General features: G+C 43.0%; 1 protein-coding gene across 6 annotated transcripts in view; it reads right to left on the bottom strand.

Annotated features, from left to right (window-relative positions):
• Positions 1-5,230: 5,230 nt before the first annotated feature.
• Positions 5,231-20,374, bottom strand: part of LOC106611932 (receptor expression-enhancing protein 2) — a 35,376-nt gene continuing 20,232 nt past the window's right edge. Inside the window, exons 6-9 of one of the 6 annotated variants that reach the window (XR_006771053.1) lie at positions 14,912-15,086; positions 13,497-13,672; positions 8,539-9,400; positions 5,231-8,482 (exon numbers count right to left, since the gene is read on the bottom strand). Coding sequence is in view for 1 of the 6 variants with exons in the window: in XM_045724034.1 (XP_045579990.1) it covers positions 9,317-9,400; positions 13,497-13,672; positions 14,912-15,086 (435 nt within the window). In the remaining 5 variants the exon portion in view is untranslated. Of the gene's footprint in view, positions 9,401-13,496; positions 13,673-14,911; positions 15,087-20,374 lie in introns of all 6 variants that reach the window. The other 5 variants (XR_006771054.1, XR_006771052.1, XR_006771055.1 and 2 more) reach the window with 5 other exon arrangements.

The following is a 20,374-nucleotide window of genomic DNA, read 5'->3' as shown; positions in this document are numbered from 1 at the left end:
GGTTATTTTAAGAACCAGCCACCGTTGTCCATAAAATTGCATGCATATATATATATATATATATATATACTGCTCAAAAAAATAAAGGGAACACTTAAACAACACAATGTAACTCCAAGTCAATCACACTTCTGTGCAATCAAACTGTCCACTTAGGAAGCAACACTGATTGACAATACATTTCACATGCTGTTGTGCAAATGGAATAGACAAAAGGTGGAAATTATAGGCAATTAGCAAGACACCCCCAATAAAGGAGTGGTTCTGCAGGTGGTAACCACAGACCACTTCTCAGTTCCTGCTTCCTGGCTGATGTTTTGGTCACTTTTGAATGCTGGCGGTGCTTTCTCTCTAGTGGTAGCATGAGACGGAGTCTACAACCCACACAAGTGGCTCAGGTAGTGCAGCTCATCCAGGATGGCACATCAATGCGAGCTGTGGCAAGAAGGTTTGCTGTGTCTGTCAGCGTAGTGTCCAGAGCATGGAGGCGCTACCAGGAGACAGGCCAGTACATCAGGAGATGTGGAGAAGGCCGTAGGAGGGCAACAACCCAGCAGCAGGATCGCTACCTCCGCCTTTGTGCAAGGAGGAGCAGGAGAAGCACTGCCAGAGCCCTGCAAAATGACCTCCAGCAGGCCACAAATGTGCATGTGTCTGCTCAAACGGTCAGAAACAGACTCCATGAGGGTGGTATGAGGGCCCGACGTCCACAGGTGGGGGTTGTGCTTACAGCCCAACACCGTGCAGGACGTTTGGCATTTGCCAGAGAACACCAAGATTGGCAAATTCGCAACTGGCGCCCTGTGCTCTTCACAGATGAAAGCAGGTTCACACTGAGCACGTGACAGACGTGACAGAGTCTGGAGACACCGTGGAGAACGTTCTGCTGCCTGCAACATCCTTCAGCATGACCGGTTTGGCGGTGGGTCAGTCATGGTGTGGGGTGGCATTTCTTTGGGGGGCCGCACAGCCCTCCATGTGCTCGCCAGAGGTAGCCTGACTGCCATTAGGTACCGAGATGAGATCCTCAGACCCCTTGTGAGACCATATGCTGGTGCGGTTGGCCCTGGGTTCCTCCTAATGCAAGACAATGCTAGACCTCATGTGGCTGGAGTGTGTCAGCAGTTCCTGCAAGAGGAAGGCATTGATGCTATGGACTTGCCTGCCCGTTCCCCAGACCTGAATCCAATTGAGCACATCTGGGACATCATTTCTCGCTCCATCCACCAACGCCACGTTGCACCACAGACTGTCCAGGAGTTGGCGGATGCTTTAGTGCAGGTCTGGGAGGAGATCCCTCAGGAGACCATCCGCCACCTCATCAGGAGCATGCCCAGGCGTTGTAGGGAGGTCATACAGGCACGTGGAGGCCACACACACTACTGAGCCTCATTTTGACTTGTTTTAAGGACATTACATCAAAGTTGGATCAGCCTGTAGTGTGGTTTTCCACTTTAATTTTGAGTGTGACTCCAAATCCAGACCTCCATGGGTTGATAAATTGGATTTCCATTGATTATTTTTGTGTGATTTTGCTGTCAGCACATTCAACTATGTAAAGAAAAAAGTATTTCATAAGATTATTTATTTCATTCAGATCTAGGATGTGTTGTTTAAGTGTTTATGATTATGAGTTTAATGCAATTTTGGAACCTAACGATATGGAAAACGAGTTACTTATTGAGAAAAATACATTGGCGGAAAACGAAGACCAGCCAATGGACCTCCCAAATCAAGACGAAAACGATTTATGTGATACATTCTACAGTTTACAAAAAAAAAGTTTGCAATCCAAAGATTAATAATGCTAAATATACATGGGCATTCTTAAAGTCAACTGCTGATGTGTTTGTAATTTTGGAACCTAACAATATAGAGAATATGGAAAACAAACCTCTTATTAGTCATACCGAAGAGTTACTTCTTGAGGAAGTGAAAATAATGTTGGAAAACGAAGAGCAATTGCAAAATAGAACATTTTGTATGTATTCGCTCAACGCTCCTTCGCAAATTACAGGTCATAAAATAACGGATTTAGCAGAACTGAACAAGTATGGCATAACAACGATTTTTACGGACTGTCCGACGGAAAACCAAAACATCCCAAATCATTTTGAAAACGTTCCTGAATTTCTTGATAAGTACTACTCATTACAAACAAAAGGTTGCAAGCAACAGTTTGATACGCAACATGCATGGGCATTTATCGAGTCACCTTGTGGCGGAGAACCGTTTTTTGTTGGTTTATTTAAATTAGAAGATTGCAAGAAGATGTGCAAGGGCAAACCTTTAAATATTCATACCGAAAAGTTACTTCTTGAGGAAGTAAAACAAATATTGAAAAACAATGAGAAATTGCGAAATACGAAATTGTTTATCTATACGCTCAACTCTCCTTGTTTGCAAAATTCAGGTCATGAGTCATGCATGGATTTACTGATTAAGGATTCAGCAGAACTGTACAAATCTTATGGTATAAAAACTATTGTTGGATATAGCAAATGGTACGGTTCGACTGGACAGGTGACAACCTTTATAGATCCATATATCAGCTCATTCAATCACTTTAATTTGATCATCAGTAGTTCTAATTTTGAAAACTATTGTGATGAATTTGTCACTAACACTGAGCATAAGAAAAGCCATGACTCTAAATCTAATTTTGAAGACAGAGAACTTCCCAAGCAACTTTATATTTCGAGTAAACAATTTCTGCCCAACATTTCAGAAGTACCTTTCAGATTGAAAACGTTTAAAGACATCCATAAGCGTGTGACAAATACATTTATGTCAATTAGCAATTATCATAAAAAAGATTTGAAAACCGGTAAGAAAAAAGAGAAAAGTCTTGACCTAGATTTTTCCATACCCCATTTTGGAACTCATAATCAATTCCAAAAGGTTGGAGAGTCTCTAGCTGAACATTTTGACTTGGTAAAACACATGGGTGGTAACTTATATCAATCTAAAGTAAATTTTAAAAAATGGTGGACTAAAACAATTGCGGACGAATATACTACTTTTCTTCGAGAAGACATTAATAGACGACTTAGTGAAGATAAACACAGAATCGCAGTCCTCGATCACATCAAGAAAAACACTGCAGAATATTTACAGTTTTGTCACTTACCACTAAGCCCTTTCCACAAACTATTTAATTAATACATGCAGCGTATTCATTTGAGGTTGTGAACTAAAGATTATTTAATGTATATTTGAATAAATCAAATTGTTAGCAGATGTTAATGCGAGTGTAGCGAAATGCTTGTGCTTCTAGTAATCTAACAAATTCACAACTGCCTGTAAAGGGATGAATAGAATATGTACATATAATATAGCTGGACATGATAATGTCTCCACTCCCCCTATGGTTTTTGCTGTACTGTAAACATATGCTTTAATACTAATAAAAAAATATAATTGGATAGTGTTTGTTTCCTCATTTTGTGCCATATGTGGATTTTATTGTATATAATGTCATTTCTAAATAAAATTGGTACTCCAAAGCGGGGCTGGGGGCAACAAAAAAATTTATTTTCACAGTCTGCTGCCTCAGTGTCTTTAGATATTTTTGTCAGATGTTACTCTGGAATACTGAAGTATAATTACAAGCATTTCATAAGTGTCAAAGGCTTTTATTGACAATTACATGAAGTTGATGCAAAGAGTCAATATTTGCAGTGTTGACCCTTTTTCAAGACCTCTGCAATCCGCCCTGGCATGCTGTCAATTAACTTCTGGGCCACATCCTGACTGATGGCAGTCCATTGTTGCATAATCAATGCTTGGAGTTTGTGGGTTTTTGTTTGTCCACCCGCCTCTTGAGGATTGACCACAAGTTCTCAATGGGATTAAGGTCTGGGGAGATTCCTGGCCCTGGACCCAAAATATTGATGTTTTGTTCCCCGAGCCACTTAGTTATCACTTTTGCCTTATGGCAAGCTGCTCCATCATGTTGGAAAAGGCATTGTTCGTCACAACTGTTCCTGGATGGTTGGGAGAAGTTGCTCTCGGAGGATGTGTTGGTACCATTCTTTATTCGTGGCTGTGTTCTTAGGCAAATTGTGAGTGAGCCCACTCCCTTGGCTGAGAAGCAACCCCACACATGAATGGTCTCAGGATGCTTTACTGTTGGCATGACACAGGACTGATGGTAGCGCTCAACTTGTCTTCTCCGGACAAGCTTTTTTCCAGATGCCCCAAACAATCGGAAAGGGGATTCATCAGAGAAAATGACTTTACCCCAGTCCTCAGCAGTCCAATCCCTGTACCATTTGCAGAATCAGTCTGTCCCTGATGTTTTTCCTGGAGAGAAGTGGCTTCTTTGCCGCCCTTCTTGACACCAGGCCATTCTCAAAGTCTTCGCCTCACTGTGCGTGCAGATGCACTCACACCTGCCTGCTGCCATTCCTGAGCAAGCTCTGTACTGGTGGTGCCCCGATCCCGCAGCTGAATCAACTTTAGGAGACGGTCCTGGTGCTTGCTGGACTTTCTTGGGCGGCCTGAAGCCTTCTTCACAACAATTGAACCGCTCTCCTTGAAGTTCTTGATGAGCCGATAAATGGTTGATTTAGGTGCAATATCCTTGCCTGTGAAGCCCTTTTTGTGCAAAGCAATGATGACGGCACATGTTTCCTTGCAGGTAACCATGGTTGACAGTAAGCACCACCCTCCTTTTGAAGCGTCCAGTCTGTTCTTTGAACTCAATCAGCATGACAGAGTGATCTCCAGCCTTGTCAACACTCACACCTGTGTTAATGAGAGAATCACTGACATGATGTCTGCTGGTCCTTTTGTGGCAGGGCTGAAATGCAGTGGAAATGTTTTTGGGGGATTCAGTTGATTTGCATGGCAAAGAGGGACTTTGCAATTCATCTTATCACTCTTCATAACATTCTGGAGTATATGCAAATTGCCATCATACAAACTGAGGCAGCAGACTTTGAAAATTAATATGTGTCATTCTCAAAACTTTTGGCCACGACTGTAGAAAGGAGCAGTCACGCTTCAGTAACTGTCAAGGGAAGTTCTAGAAATAGTTTGCTAAAAAGCTGTTTCTTTTTGACAATTGTAAAGAAACTATTACACTTCAGCATGTACTTCATTGTTACCAAGAAATTATTTTAAAATCTATTGAAATAAAAACAGCTGCATTGGGCCTAGAATAGAATTTCACTGAATTACTAGTTATTGGCAATAAGGTAATACATAATTGAAAACGCATAATAGATAAAGATTTATTTTCTTTATTAGTAGCATTGTTATTGGTATATGACTGTCATTCAGTCCATGTTAAATACCATTATCTCAGCACAGAAACATCTTGTCCTTTATAACAGTGGAGTATTGATAGTTGGCACAAAATATATTCATGTAGAATATTCTCTCACAATGAGAGTTCCTCTACACAATAACACTGATACCAAACGCATAACAATAAATCAACAAATATTACAAAATAATATGAACACTGGTTAAAATAATGTCGCCATGACAGCAAGAATGTGTTTACAGTGTGTGCCATCTTTTCTTCAGTGCAAACTGTAGCAAATCAGAATAGAAAAAAGGATTTGCCATGTTGCCGTGGATAAGGTAACCAGCCTGATAGTAAGGGAAGAACAGACAGGTTGGGACTACATGACTTCAATTTGGTAGTTACCAAACACACCATGTCAGAATACCTGACTGAGGAATTCCCCTTCTCTACTGAGCAATGTCCTGCAGGACTGGGACAAGGAAATCAACTGTTATTTGGCTATCACTGACCAATTAAAATGCCTCTTGTTGAGATAGAAGAGAGCGAGAAATTCAGAAGAGATTAAAAACACACAAGTAGCACTCTTCACAGCATAAGGCCTTACAGAGGGGCTGAGGTGCCTCCTCTTAAGGAAATGCAATATGATTTGTCCAATAAGATTTCAGATCAAATTCCAAAAGAAATAAAAAATAAAAATCTAGTTTTAAAAAGCGGGGAAAAAAACAAACCTGTATTCAAGAACAGAGTGATAAGGCAAGCAAACTCATACAGCCAGAAAATGACTGTCACGTCAGTAGTTTTAAAACGGTTGTGTCTCCCCCTACTGGTTCAAAGCAGTGTCACAATTCAGAAGGTGGCAACACACAAATGCAGTAGTCTCATGCATTCAATTACAGAGCACTCCAAATAAACCCTGCCCAAAGCAAGGGCATGTCCCACAAAAAACAACCCCTAACGCACACCCAATCCACAATCAACCCCTTAGGTTCCAACCCAAGACACACACTAGATTTGAGAGAAGCACATGGTAGAAACTCAACGTACCCTACAAGGAAGCTAGGTGGAGTTCTTATCACATCGTTTTTAGCTAAATCCATGCAATCCTTTGCAACCTACCAGAGTACCAGCAGCACCTAGGGGAGATTGACAATAAGTGTCTGAAGGTAGATTTCAGACAAGGCAATAGTTTCTAAGGGGCAATGATTAGGTGAAATGACAGAGTCTAAGTACCCTGCCTGCCCAACCAGTATGCTATGGATGGATGAATGTCTATGTCTTTCTGAAGTAAAACACTAGCAGAGCACATCCCTTTAACAGCTTTAGACCCTATTGGGAGACAGCGTTACTGATCCAACTAAGATGTAATAACTTGTCCACAGCATCCTATCTAACAGGGTAAGACAGTTTCCACCATGTTTGAGGAGGCTACAGTCAGAGATGACACATTAAGAGGATATGCTAGCAGGGCTGCTGTCCTTATGGTTCAGAGAAACAATGATATGATCCAGACCCTAGAATAACACAGATCTGGGCCTGTATACATAAAGCGTCTCAGAGTAAAGGGCTGAACCCATTCAGGAATAGAAGTGAAAACACAGGACAAAATACAGTCTAGTGACAGTCATACATTATACAATACCTAGTGTGACAGTCATATATTATACAATAGTAGTAGATCCCTCAGATATTTGCCCTGTCAGACCAAGACTTAGCTAAGCCAGGCTCACCTGAAGGTCTTCCTAATAGGGCACTACACCACCCTGAAACAGCCAGCTCTGATAATATAAACACATTGAAACAAGACAGGGATCCATAGTGGTGTTCCATAATGTAGCCTGGTATCAACAGAGTATTAACATTAGCTTGGTGACCACTAAGCCACTCTTACATCCTATAAGCCAGTCAATTTAGTGTAAACAAAAATAACCCTAAGCACAAGTCTAACAAAGTTAAATTAACTGTTGGTTGTCTGTACTGTTTAGCTATGCTATGAGCTGCAGTTTAAGACCTTGTGGATGGTTACGTTATTATAAGTGGTCAGAGAACTCTGTCATTCTGTCTCTATGCAGTTGGGACAACAGAGAGGGGAAAAACAGAAGCTTGGTCATGTTCCAAAAATACACACACACACACACACACACACACACACACACAGAAAAGGTAATGATGCCTGAAGCTGTGTGTCTTTCTGCTGGACCGTTCTGAGCTGAACGGGGTGAGAGGGTAGAGCTGTCCAGAGGGAGAGGAGAGAGAGAAAGAACAAACAGATCTCTTCATCTCTCTGTGGGCGCGTGACCAAGTGTTCATCAGTCTACTGCTCCATTACAGTAGAGTGAATGATATGGGTAACCATGGCATCGGCTTAACACTGTTAGAGATAAGTGCTCCCAGAATGTCCTCTGCCTTCCAGAGATCACATGACCCCGTCTATGTAGTCAGACATGTTGAGTAGAGGCCAGTTAGGCCAGGACAACAACAATGATCCTTTGGCGCCCATCACTCTCTACTCTCTTCCCTCCCTGATCTCTCCTTCACACATGCCTAGTCCACTAGTCTACCTTTCCATTCATGGCAGCCCCCAGCTACCCTCCAATAGAGTTACCATACTCTGACTGGAACGTACGTTTATAGAGAATGCATCTCCAATAAACCAGTGGGGATCTCCTGCTAAGAGGCAAAGCCCTAGCATAGTGAGGGAGGTGGAGAGCCATGGTAGATGCCCTAGCATAGTGAGGGAGGTGGAGAGCCATGGTAGATGCCCTAGCATAGTGAGGGAGGTGGAGAGCCATGGTAGATGCCCTAGCATAGTGAGGGAGGTGGAGAGCCATGGTAGATGCCCTAGCATAGTGAGGGAGGTGGAGATTCGTGATGGATGCCCTATGCTCCCAAGAGGATTATGTCATGTCAATCTAGTGTGGGGCCTTGGATGGCCTGGGAGGGGCCCAACACAGAGGGCGATTAACTGTACAGCAGGAAGGAAGCATCTCTTTGTCAGTCCAGATAACAGGCCATCACTGAAACACACACACTGAGGTTAATGACTATAAAACCTAGAATATGTAAGCAGCAGGTTAAATAAAACAAGTGTTGTTGACATGAAGCTGGCCATCTACAGTAGAACTAAACCTGCTGGCCATCTACAGTAGAATAAAACCTGCTGGCCATCTACAGTAGAACAAAACCTGTGAGTTGACATGAAGCTGGCCATCTACAGTAGAACTAAACCTGCTGGCCATCTACAGTAGAATAAAACCTGCTGGCCATCTACAGTAGAACTAAACCTGTGAGTTGACATGAAGCTGGCCATCTACAGTAGAATAAAACCTGCTGGCCATCTACAGTAGAACAAAACCTGTGAGTTGACATGAAGCTGGCCATCTACAGTAGAACTAAGCCTGCTGGCCATCTACAGTAGAACAAAACCTGTGAGTTGACATGAAGCTGGCCATCTACAGTAGAACTAAACCTGTGAGTTGACATGAAGCTGGCCATCTACAGTAGGACTAAGCCTGCTGGCCATCTACAGTAGAACTAAACCTGTGAGTTGACATGAAGCTGGCCATCTACAGTAGGACTAAGCCTGCTGGCCATCTACAGTAGAACTAAACCTGTGAGTTGACATGAAGCTGGCCATCTACAGTAGAACTAAGCCTGCTGGCCATCTACAGTAGAACTAAACCTGTGAGTTGACATGAAGCTGGCCATCTACAGCAGAACAAAACCTGCTGGCCATCTACAGTAGAACAAAACCTGCTGGCCATCTACAGTAGAACTAAACCTGTGAGTTGACATGAAGCTGGCCATCTACAGTAGAACAAAACCTGCTGGCCATCTACAGTAGAACTAAACCTGTGAGTTGACATGAAGCTGGCCATCTACAGTAGGACTAAGCCTGCTGGCCATCTACAGTTGAACTAAACCTGCGAGTTGTGCTTAACCGGCGAGGGTGACACTCCAGAGGTCCGTGTGTGTGTGTGTGGGGACTGGAGACAGAGAGGGCCTGTTACATGGCTGTAGTGGTGTTCAGTAAGGTGTAGATGGGGTCAGTAGATACAGATATCATGGTGACTCAGCGTTGTTGCTGGCTGTAGCTGTGGTGGTTGTCTTCTTCTTTGGTGTCTTTTTCACCGTCTTAGTCGTAGTCTGACAGGAGGAAGAGAGGAGAGGGGGAAGAGAGATGGGGAAAAGTGAGTCGATACCAGAGGAAATGAGAAAAGTACAATCTAAAAAGGGAGAGAGAGAGATGTTCAGGAAATAACAGACAGGGGCTTATTGTGCCCTACGTGGGTAGACTTCTCAGTCAAACGAGTCATTTCACAACCTACACACTGCATTCCCAAATTAGTCCATGGTGTGCACACACAAATCTTCTGGTACAGTGTACATAACTCATTACTGATGCTACAGACAGCAGTCCCATATTATTGAGCTGTATATAACCCTGTGTAGACTATGTTACATAATGTGTACATCAACATGCTTCTATCACAGCATCTCTTCCATGGGAGCACATCTGATGTAGACTGCTTTAAATACCCCAGGCATGTCTGTACTGGAGTAGATGAGGTTGCCCTTACAGACTGATGTAAGGTCAGTTTAGCATCTCCCTCTATGGATAAAATAAGGACTGAGGGAGGGTAAGCTGATCCTGGAGCGGTGTACAGCGCAGCTTCTACACAGCTGCTGGAGAAGGCGAGAGTGAGGAGCGGATATTCATATGAGATAATATATTAGAGTATTTCAATTGGAGGAGGATTATACAGTAAAACTGTGGGTGTGTCTGACTTGCACCCACCCACCCTGCATATTTAGACACAGTAGTAGTTAGAGGGGGATGAGACTGCATTAGCTTCCTCTTTTACCGTGAGTTAATGATGTTACTCCTAGACAGAGTGGTGTGTGAGCTTTTCCTTTTTGATGTAAAAATTATACACATTCACACAATACTGGCACACACACTCTGTGCACTTAAAATTATATATATTCTGACTCACCTCCTTAGTGTAGAAGAAGCAGTCACTCTCCTGTCAGAATGCATTAGCCCTAGTCCAGCTCCATTGTGTGTGTGTGTGTTTAAATACACTTGTGAGGACCAAAAGTCCTCACAAGAATAATGAACAAACAGAAAGTTGACCAACTGGGGACATTTTGTAAGTCCCCACAAGGTCAAATGCTATTTCTAGGGAGTTTAGGGTTAAGGTTAGAATTAGGAGTTAGGTTTTGGTTATAGGTTAAGTGTTAGGTTTAGGGTTAAGTTTTGGTTTTGGGGTAAGGGTTAGAGTTAGAGTTAGGTTTAGGAGCTAGGTTTAAGGTAAGGTTTGGTTTAGGGTAAGGGTGGGTTTAGGGTTAGGTTTTGGGGTTAAGGTATTTTATTGGTCACGTACACATGGTTAGCAGATGTTATTGCGAGTGTAGCAAAATGCTTATGCTTCTAGTTCTGCGGGTGCATCTAACAAGTAATATCTAACAATTCCACAACAAATACCTAATACAACCATCTAAGTAAAGGAAAGGAATGGAATAAGAATGTATAAATATATGGATGAGTAATGTCAGAGCGGCATAGGCTACGATGCAACTGATAGTATAGAATACACTATATACATACGAGATGAGTAATGCAAGATATGTAAATATTGTTAAAGTGACTAGTGTTCTGAATATAGGCAGCAGCCTCTGCTAGTGATGGCTGTTTAACAGTCTGATGTACTGTTCTGCACTCCTTCTGCACTCAGTTTGTCCGTGACGTGTACGCCGAGGAACTTAGAAACTTTCCACCTTCTCCACTGCTGTCCCATCAATGTGGATAGGGGGGGGGTGCTCCCTCTGCTGTTTCCTGAAGTCCACGGTCATCTCCTTTGTTTTGTTGACGTTGAGTGAGCTTATTTCCCTGACACCACACTCCTAGAGCCATCACCTCCTCCCTGTAGGTTGTCTCGTCGTTGTTGGTAATCAAGCCTAGTACTGTTGCGTCATCTGCAAACTTGATGATTGAGTTGGGGGCGTGCATGGCCACTCAGTCATGGGTAAACAGGGAGTACAGGAGGGGGCTGAGCACGCACCCTTGTGGGGCCCCAGTGTTGAGGATCAGCAAAGTGGAGATGTTTCCTACCTGGGGACGGCCCGCCAATTGCACAGAGCAGGGTTGAGACCCAGGGCTTCAAGCTTGATGATCAGCTTGGAGGTTACTATCGTGTTGATGGCTGAGCTGTAGTCAATGAACTGCATTCTTACATAGGTATTCCTCTTGTCCAGGTGGGATAGGGCAGTGTGCATTATGATGGCGATTGCATCGTCTGTGGACCTATTGGGGCGGTAAGCAAATTGAAGTGGGTCTAGGGTGACAGGTGGAGGTGATATGATCCTTGACTCTCAAAGCACTTCATGATGATGGAAGTGAGTGCTATGGGGCAAAGGTCATTTAATTCAGTTACCATAGCTTTCTTGGGTACGGGAACAATGGGGGACAGACTGGGATAGGGAGAGATTGAATATGTCCATAAACACTCCAGCCAGCTGGTCTGAGCATGCTCTGAGGAAGCGGCTTGGGATGCCATCTGGGCCGGCAGCCTTGCGGGGGTTAACATGTTTAAATGTCTTACGTCAGCCACAGAGGAGAGCCCACAGTGCTTGGTAGCTGGCCGCGTTGGTGGCACTGCGTTATCCTCAAAGTGGGCAAAGAACGTGTTTAGCTTGTCTGGCAGTAAGACATCAGTGTCCGCGACGTGGGTGTTTTCCTTTTGTAGTCCATGATTGTCTGTAAACCCTGCCACATGCGTCTCATTTCTGAGCCATTGAATTGCGACTCCACTTTGTCTCGTTACTGACATTTTACCTGTGATTGCCTTACGGAGGGAACGACTACTCTGTATTCTTCCCCCGTCACCTTGCCATGGTTAAATGCGGTGGTTCGTGCTTTCAGTTTCGCACGAATGCTACCATCTATCCACGGTTTCTGGTTAGGGTAGGTTTTAATAGTCACACTGGGTACAACATCTCCTATACACTTCCTGATACACAAATACACTGATAGGGTGACTGAGTTTATGTTGTTCTCAGGAGGCTACCCGGAACATATCCCAGTCCACGTGAGCAAAACGATCTTGAAGCGTGGATTCCGATTGGTCAGACCAGTGTTGAATAGTCCTTAGCACGGGTGCTTCCCGTTTGAGTTTCTGCCTATAGGAAGCGAGGAGCAAAATGAAATCGGTCAGATTTTCTGAAAGTAGGGTGGGGGAGGGCCTTGTATGCATCCCGGAAGTTTGAGTAACAACGGTCCAGTATTTTTTCCAGTGCGAGTGCTACTGATAGATAGAATTTAGGTAACCTTTTCCTCAAATTTGGTTTGTTAAAATCCCCACTTACAATAAACGCAACCTCAGGAAATATGGTGTCAGTTTGCATAAAGTCCTTGAAGGCAGTCGTGGTCTCGGCTTGAGGGGGGATATACATGGCTGTGAAAATAACCAAAGAGATTTCTCTTGGGAGATAATATGGTCGGCATTTAATTGTGAGGAATTCTAGGTCAGGTGAACAAAAGGACTTGAGTTCCTGTATGTTGTTACAATTACACCATGAGTCATTAATCTTGAAACATACACTTCTCCTTCCCGGAGAGATGTTTATTCCTGTCGGGCGCAATGCACTGAGAATCCAGGTGGCTGTACTGATTCCAACAGCATATCCCAAGAGAACCAGGTTTCCGTGAAACAGAGTTTGTTACAATCCCTGATGTCTCTCTGAAAAGCAATCCTTGCCCTGATCTCGTCAACTTTGTCATCTAGGGACTGGACATTAGTGAGTAATATACTCGGAAGTTGTGGGTGGTGTGTGTGCCTCCTAAGTCTGACGAGAAGACCACTCCGACTCCCTCTCCTCCAGCGGCGTCGTTTTGGGTCGGCCTCTGGGATCAGTTCAAATGCCCTAGGGGGTGCGAAGGAAGGGTCCGCTTCGGGAAAGTCATATTCCTGGTCGTAGTGCTGGTAAGTTGACGCCGCTCTGATATCCAATAGTTTTTCCCGGCTGTATGTAATAACACGTAAGATTTTCTGGGCTAACAATGTAATAAATACATAAAAAAACTAAATACGGCAAAGTTTCCTTAGGACTAGAAGCAATGTAGCCCTCTCTGTCGGCGCCATTTTCATAGGGTTAGGGAAAATAGAATTCAGTCCCATTCAAAATCCTGTGTCCCCACAAGGTTAGTTATACAAGATTGTGTGTGTATGTGTGCCCGTACCTCTGTCTTGGCGGTGGAGGGTTTCTTGTTTGCCTTGACGCTGGCTGTGCGTTTCACAGGGACCTTCTCCACGATGTCCTCATCAGAATGCTCTGTGGTGATGCTCCTGGTGTCTGATTGGTCCGAGCTGTGCTGCGATGATTCATCGAGATGAGGAGCCGCAGATGAGGAACGAGCTGTGGGATTGGACAGAGGGATTGTGGGCTGTCATTAAGAGAGGGATTGTGGGCTGTCATAATGAGTGAAATCACATTTCCACTAGTGGGTCAGGTTTCTAGGTTCTCCTATCAGACACATGGGGAGAAACTCAATTGCTTCCTCGCATCCCATCTCCTTACCCTCTTTCTCAGAACCTATTGGATGAGAAGGTCAAAGGGGAGGGAACTCTGATCTTCTCATCCAATGGTTCTGAGGAGGTGAGGAGAGAGGAATAAAGGAAATGCAACAGATTCTCCCATGGTTGTTGAACAAGACTGAAGGAACAGGCACCAGTCCTACAGCTACAAACAGGAGCCTGCTCTTTAACCACATGACTGTTTCCCTTGTTTTATTTCCTGTTCAGTCTCTTTTTCAGATTGACTATCAGTCTGTCTCTCTGCTACACCAATTTTCCCCTTTCCTGGCTTTCATCCCACAGTGACCCTTAACGCAATTGATTCCCTTTCTCCATCCTTTCTCTACTTTCCTCCCTCAGTTTTTCCCCCTGTAGTCACAGACTGCCAACCTCACAGACAGACAGGAAGACTGAGCTATTCAGTCAGACAAAGACCCCATTCCTCCTCCCCACTGACATCACATGTTGTCCCCCCCCTCCCCTCCTGGAAAGTTTCCTCCTGGCATCCTGCAGTGCTTTAAATCACATGACCCCTCCCTCCCTCCCCCCACCCTGTACCAATAAGAGCTATTAGACAATGGGCACATAGCATTACAGTATGCTGACTTGTCTGTGTACTATGACTAAAATGGCTGTCATTTCCTGTTTTCTTCCTTTGTGACCACTGATCTGACAGGGGAGAGAAGTTGCTACAAATATTCAAGAGAACTAAAGTAAATACCTGCAGTCAACTTGTGCAATACGTTAGGAGAAAAAGCAGATTGCGTTCTTCATTTCACAGGTCACATTATGAAGCTTACTGTTCCCCAGAACAGTTGAGCAGGTGATGTGTATGTTTGTAAATAGCACAACAGCAGAAAGCGGGAGCTGGTGAGTCCATAGTGTTATATATCAATCAGCGAGTGTTGTGCGGCGCACATGAGGTGATTAAGTTACACTTGTATGCAATGCACTACTAAATGTTTCCCATCAGGTAACTTATAACGGTTTTCTGCCGTGTTTGAGAAGTCAATGAGCTCTGGATGAGTTCTGTACAGCAGACATTTTTTTCCCTGTGCTTCCTACTATGTGTGGTACCTACTCTGGCGTGTGGTCTTGGCGCGGGGCAGCGTGTTGGCTCCAGTAGCCATGTCATCCAAGGCATCTCTCCTCATGCGGGGGTCAGAGGAGTGCAGGCCCATCTCCTCCCCATCGTTGATCAGAGTCAGGTCCTGCATGCTGAAACTACGCAGCTTGTCAGACAGCACACCCTGGCCCTGCACACAACACACACACCCCTCAAACACTGTGGGGTATAGATGTACGCATTCACAGACCAGGGTTTCCGTTAGCTTGTAACGGCCGGCTTTCGGGGCAGCAGAAATCCTCGAGCTGTCATTCTGCCCCTGAACAAGGCAGTTAACCCACTGTTCCCCGGTAGGCCGTCATTGTAAATAAGAATTTGTTCTTAACTGACTTGCCTAGTTAAATAAAGGTTATATTAAAAATACAAAAAAAATATTTAAATAAATTGGTCCACAAAAATATTTTTATAATGATCAGAAAAATACAAAATTGGCGCCGGCTAATCGTCCGAGAAAAAAAAAAATCCCATTGCAAAATAACGCTTTTTAGCCTATTCATTGATGGAAATACATCTGACCGGTCCTGCATGTCTATTCGGTTAATTTGCATAATTCTGTGGAATTAAATTGCTACGTGTGTATTTTTGTAATTTATCACACACGCACAGCATACAGATACAGAGCCTTTATTTGACAGGAAAATCTGTCCAGCTCCTCAAACAGACTGTTTGTTGCTGCTGGAGTGAAACGTGCTTTTATAATCCCAATCATTGCACAACATTTCTAAACTCAATCTCGTGTTAATGGCCATGATTAAAAAGAGCTACTATTTTTGATTTCTCAACTGGTAATTGAAGCACGCTTCCCATACGCCATTCAAGTGCAATGACAATGGTAGGCAGGCTTCAGCGCATCACACACACTACTTAGCAATGAGCTGGAGGCAGTATGCATTTTGAAAACATACACATAATTATTTGAAACCTGAACATTTTACTTCATACTATGAGACATGTCTTACCTTGCTTCAAAGTAGAATATACTAAATTATTTTATAAAGACTTCCATATACCAGTGAAACCAGTAGACTCTCTATCATGTTCTATTGGTTTTCAAATTCAACTTTATTTGTCCAGTTGCCAAACTTGAATCCTAGTCATATTAGCAACCCATGCTAGCTGCATCTTAAGATCTCCCCTCTTTCTACATTTCTAACAGCTATTTCCATCTCTGTCACAGGAAACCGCATTTGGCAACTGTGTTTTCCCACTTATTGCATTATGGAATGAACATTTGCGTGTAGCCTACTGCCTTGGCCGCATTGCTGCGCTTATAATGCAAATAAATAATAGTTTATCAACATTTTAAGGTAAACATTCTGATCCGTTGCATCAGCCTCAAAGCTTTTTCAAGTTTTGTGTTTTTTTTAATGTAGCCTAGGCCTACTTGTTGTATGACTTTGGGATCCATCCACTGTCCCAGAGTCTGTTTGGAATAGGCTATTTCTTTCTCACACAGAAGGACAAGCTGACAAAATTTTTAAAAAAATAAAATAAAAATAGGTAAACGTTTGTACTATGGAGGATAGTAGATTGACATAGGCTAGTGATTTTGATGTTTGGACAGTTATTCTAACATCTTCAAAGTGCGCATTGAAATTTGGTAAGAAGATCCTCGAGTTGCATGTTCTGTTAAGACGAATTACCATACTACAAATGTGATTTCTGCCATTCTGAGTACCACGGGTGGACGCCCTAATCAGGTTACGCACCCAATCCATATGGGTTTGGTACATTTCTCAAATGTCCAGTAAATGTAAATGCTGCTGGTCAAATGTCTTGTGCCACATTCTCCTAATGTAAACCCTGACCCAGACAGACACCCTGCAGCATGATCATAAGAGCACACACCTACAGAACACACACTTCAAGACACTAGGGTTGGGCGATGTCTGGATGACAATTCCTCTCATCAACCTGTCCAAACATTGTTGATATAGGATTGTATCATCTATTTACATTTTTTTTACCAGGGGAGGGGGGGAGCGCGTCGTTGCGTTGCCCAGCAACGCGGTAAACATCTGTAATAAAGCCTGTCATGCACAAACCACCCGATTAGAGTAATGATCTTACCAATATTGTATTTTCTTGTGTGCAAATAAATAAATAAATATATATAAACCAATCACATGGTGATATGACACCGATAACTTTGAATGGTGATTTGGAACCAAACATTGTAAGCCTTCAGACAATTTCAAGATCGAGTGCACATGTTCACCATAGACATGACTGGGCAGTCTTCTTGGGAGAGCTAAGCAAACAGTTACATAAGTGCGTAACAGCGGGCCACCACAGAGCTCACATCCTACCTACTCTAAAATGTCAACGGAGGAGATGATGACCCAGTGGCGCAGTGGATCTCAGTGCAAGAGGCGTCACTGAAGTACCAGGTTCGAATTCTGGCTGCATCATATCCGGCTGTGATTGGGAGTCCCATAGGACGGCGCACAATTTTCCCAGCTTTGTCCAGGTTTGGCAGTCATTGTAAATAAGAATTTGTTCTTAATTGACCTGCCTAGTTACATTTTTTATTTAATAAAAAAACCCACTGGTATTGTGGAGGGCGAATGAGGGTCACTTTCCGCTCTTGGCCAACGTCACCCGCAAATACCTCTGCATCTGTGCAAAAAGCGTTCAGTAAGCGATATTGTTACCCCACTCCAAAAGTCTATTAAAGCCAGAAAAGGTGAACATGCTTGTTTTCCTTGCCAGAAACCTTTAAGTAAGTTAATATATAATGAAAAGAAAAATAGTGGTTCTAAATTGCACTTTAATTTTCAAAGCCTGTATTCACAGATGAGTCTTATTCTAAATAAATGTATCCTAGGCTAAACTATTCTGTTGTGTGCCTTAAACGTATTTGACCTGTAATTTATTCTGGTTAATTTTGTCCTTATTTTGTAGCCTATCCAAATGTGGGTTATTATTTTTCTTCCTGCTTATCGAAAGCGCTGCTATGGGGGTATGTAATGCCGTTGCACAATTCAGGGATATGAATAAACACTGCCACAATAATATAAATATCTGTTTAGAAAAGTAACTTTTACTCCAAATTGTACTGACAATAGCCTAGTTTAAGCCTATATTATTGTCCATTTTGTTTGCAAGGATTTTCCAGCGGCACACAATTTGTTTATCCTAAAGATTTGTTCAGGTGGAGGCCAGAAACATAAGGTTTGTTTAAACTTCCCATTTGATTATTCTATCTTGAAATTGTTGGTCCTCTCTCTCTCTCATTATTACCATACGTTTTAATTTGGGCTATTCACAAGCATAAAACTTTCTGATACAACTCTGATACTGGCCTCCTAGACTCATTTGAAAGTTGATCATAAAAAATTAGCTTATGCCAACAAGTGACATTCAAATAAAATGGTGATTGGGATAAAAAGGGAAATTAAGCTTTTAAAACATGCCAGACAACGAGGTGTCCTCTGCAAATGGCCCATGATCATCCGACATTGAAGAGGTGGGCGAGAGAAAAATTATCTAACATTTTGCAGCAGCTTTTGGCACTCTCCACTCCATATTGTAGGCCTACTCTTGCAATATGTTAATAGTAGGTAGGGATGAAACGGTTACCGGTTTCACGATAAACCACGGTAAAATTCCAGACAAAATTACCGGTTCAAATTTTCACTAAAAGCATGTTTGATTACCGCGGTTTGAAAAACTCACGGTAAATACTGTCCAGCATCAACCAAAGTTAGCAACAGTCTGATGCAGGCGCAGCGTGGGTTTTGTTTTGTGTGAAAACATGGCGGAAGGCAGCGGTAGCGCTCGGGAGATTTTTCTGCCTTCTAAGAAGACCAAATCTGAAGTGTGGTCCTATTTTGGGTTTTACAAGAGTCCTGAGGGAAACTTAATCAAAGACGGTCACCCTGTCTGCAGAACATGCAAAACATTTTTATATATATATATATTTGCTGCGAAAGGGGGCAACACTTCAAATCTCTTGAGTCATCTTCATGACCACCACCCACTACTTTATAGCGAATGCAAGGTAAGTTAACTTTTAGCTCAATGCATGATGTGGCGACTTCGGAATGGGGGAAAATGTCATGTTTTGCCTGTCTAACTTGCTAATAGCTTGTGAATAATGTAAACTGAAGCTTTCAGAGTTACCTACTCTTGTAAAAACACTACACATTGTTCTGCTGCTGTATGGGTCGTGTGTCTGCAGACTCTATTCACCCATCGCACACGATAACACGTTACGTAGTTTAGTCACCCAACCAACGTATTTTGTTCATTTAAAATCCAGCAGTCGTCGACTTGGTTGTAAAAGTGCTCCAACAGGAGAAACACTATAGACTCCTATACAAGACTCCTGTATTTATGTCAATTGTTGGGCTCATTACAATTACTATCACAGTCTTCTTGTCTTCTCATTTGTATTTATGTAAATTGGGCATGGGGTCATTGCATATACTCAAATGCATCAAAGAATATAGACTGTGTGTGGATAATAATAATTATAATGTAACACCAATAATAATAATAATAATAATAATAATACTTTGCTATTCCCTTGTGTACAGAGCGGGAGTGCAGCAGGCAAACCCAGTGATGCAACTGGTTCCTCCTCATCTACAGTTGTGACACAGACACTCGAGTAAGCATTTAAAAGGCAGGCTGCTTATGCACCCACATCAAAGAATGCTCAAGCCCTCACTGCAGGCCTTTCATATTACATTGCAAAGGACATGGTGCCATTTCAAATTGTTTAGAGCTGTCTAAGGCTGATGAAGGTTGCCGTGCCTCACTACAAAGTGCCATCAAACATTTTCCAAGACTGAAATCCCAAACCTGTACAACCAGGTTCAAGCTGATGTTGGAAAAGGTTTGGCTCATGGCACATGGTTTGCTGCAACTGCTGACCTCTGGACCAGTGAAAGCGAGGGTGGTCAACTCTACATCAGCTTCACTATCCATTATCTCACCCCAGACTGGCAACTGGAATCAAACTGCCTGGAAACACAGTTCTCCCCAGAAGATCACTCGGCTCACAACAGAGTTTTTTTGAGAATATGCTGGAAGAGTGGGGGATCAACAAGAAAGACCTGGTCTGCATAACCACAGACAACACAACAAACATGACCAAGGCTTTTGAAGAGTTCCCAGATCTGTGGCTTTGTTGCTTTGGCCATCATTTGAACCTGGCCATCTCAAAAGACTCTGAAAATTCAGAAGTGACACAGCAGTCAAGGCCTGCCGTCATCTGGTCCAAGGCTTCTCACGGAGATGGAAGAGAAGGAGAGAACTGAGAGAAAAGCAAGCTGCCCTCAACAAACCACAGAAGGCTCTGATCCATGATGTGGTGACCCGATGGGGGATCTACAGTCGTGGCCAAAAGTTTTGAGAATGACATTCATTTCCACAGTTTGCTGCTTCAGTGTCTTTAGATATTTTTGTCAG

This window comes from Salmo salar, chromosome ssa09 (assembly GCF_905237065.1).
Source record: "Salmo salar chromosome ssa09, Ssal_v3.1, whole genome shotgun sequence".
NCBI lineage: Eukaryota > Metazoa > Chordata > Actinopteri > Salmoniformes > Salmonidae > Salmo > Salmo salar.
Note: the sequence above shows the minus strand (reverse complement) of the source record. Positions and strands in the feature narration are given on the sequence as shown.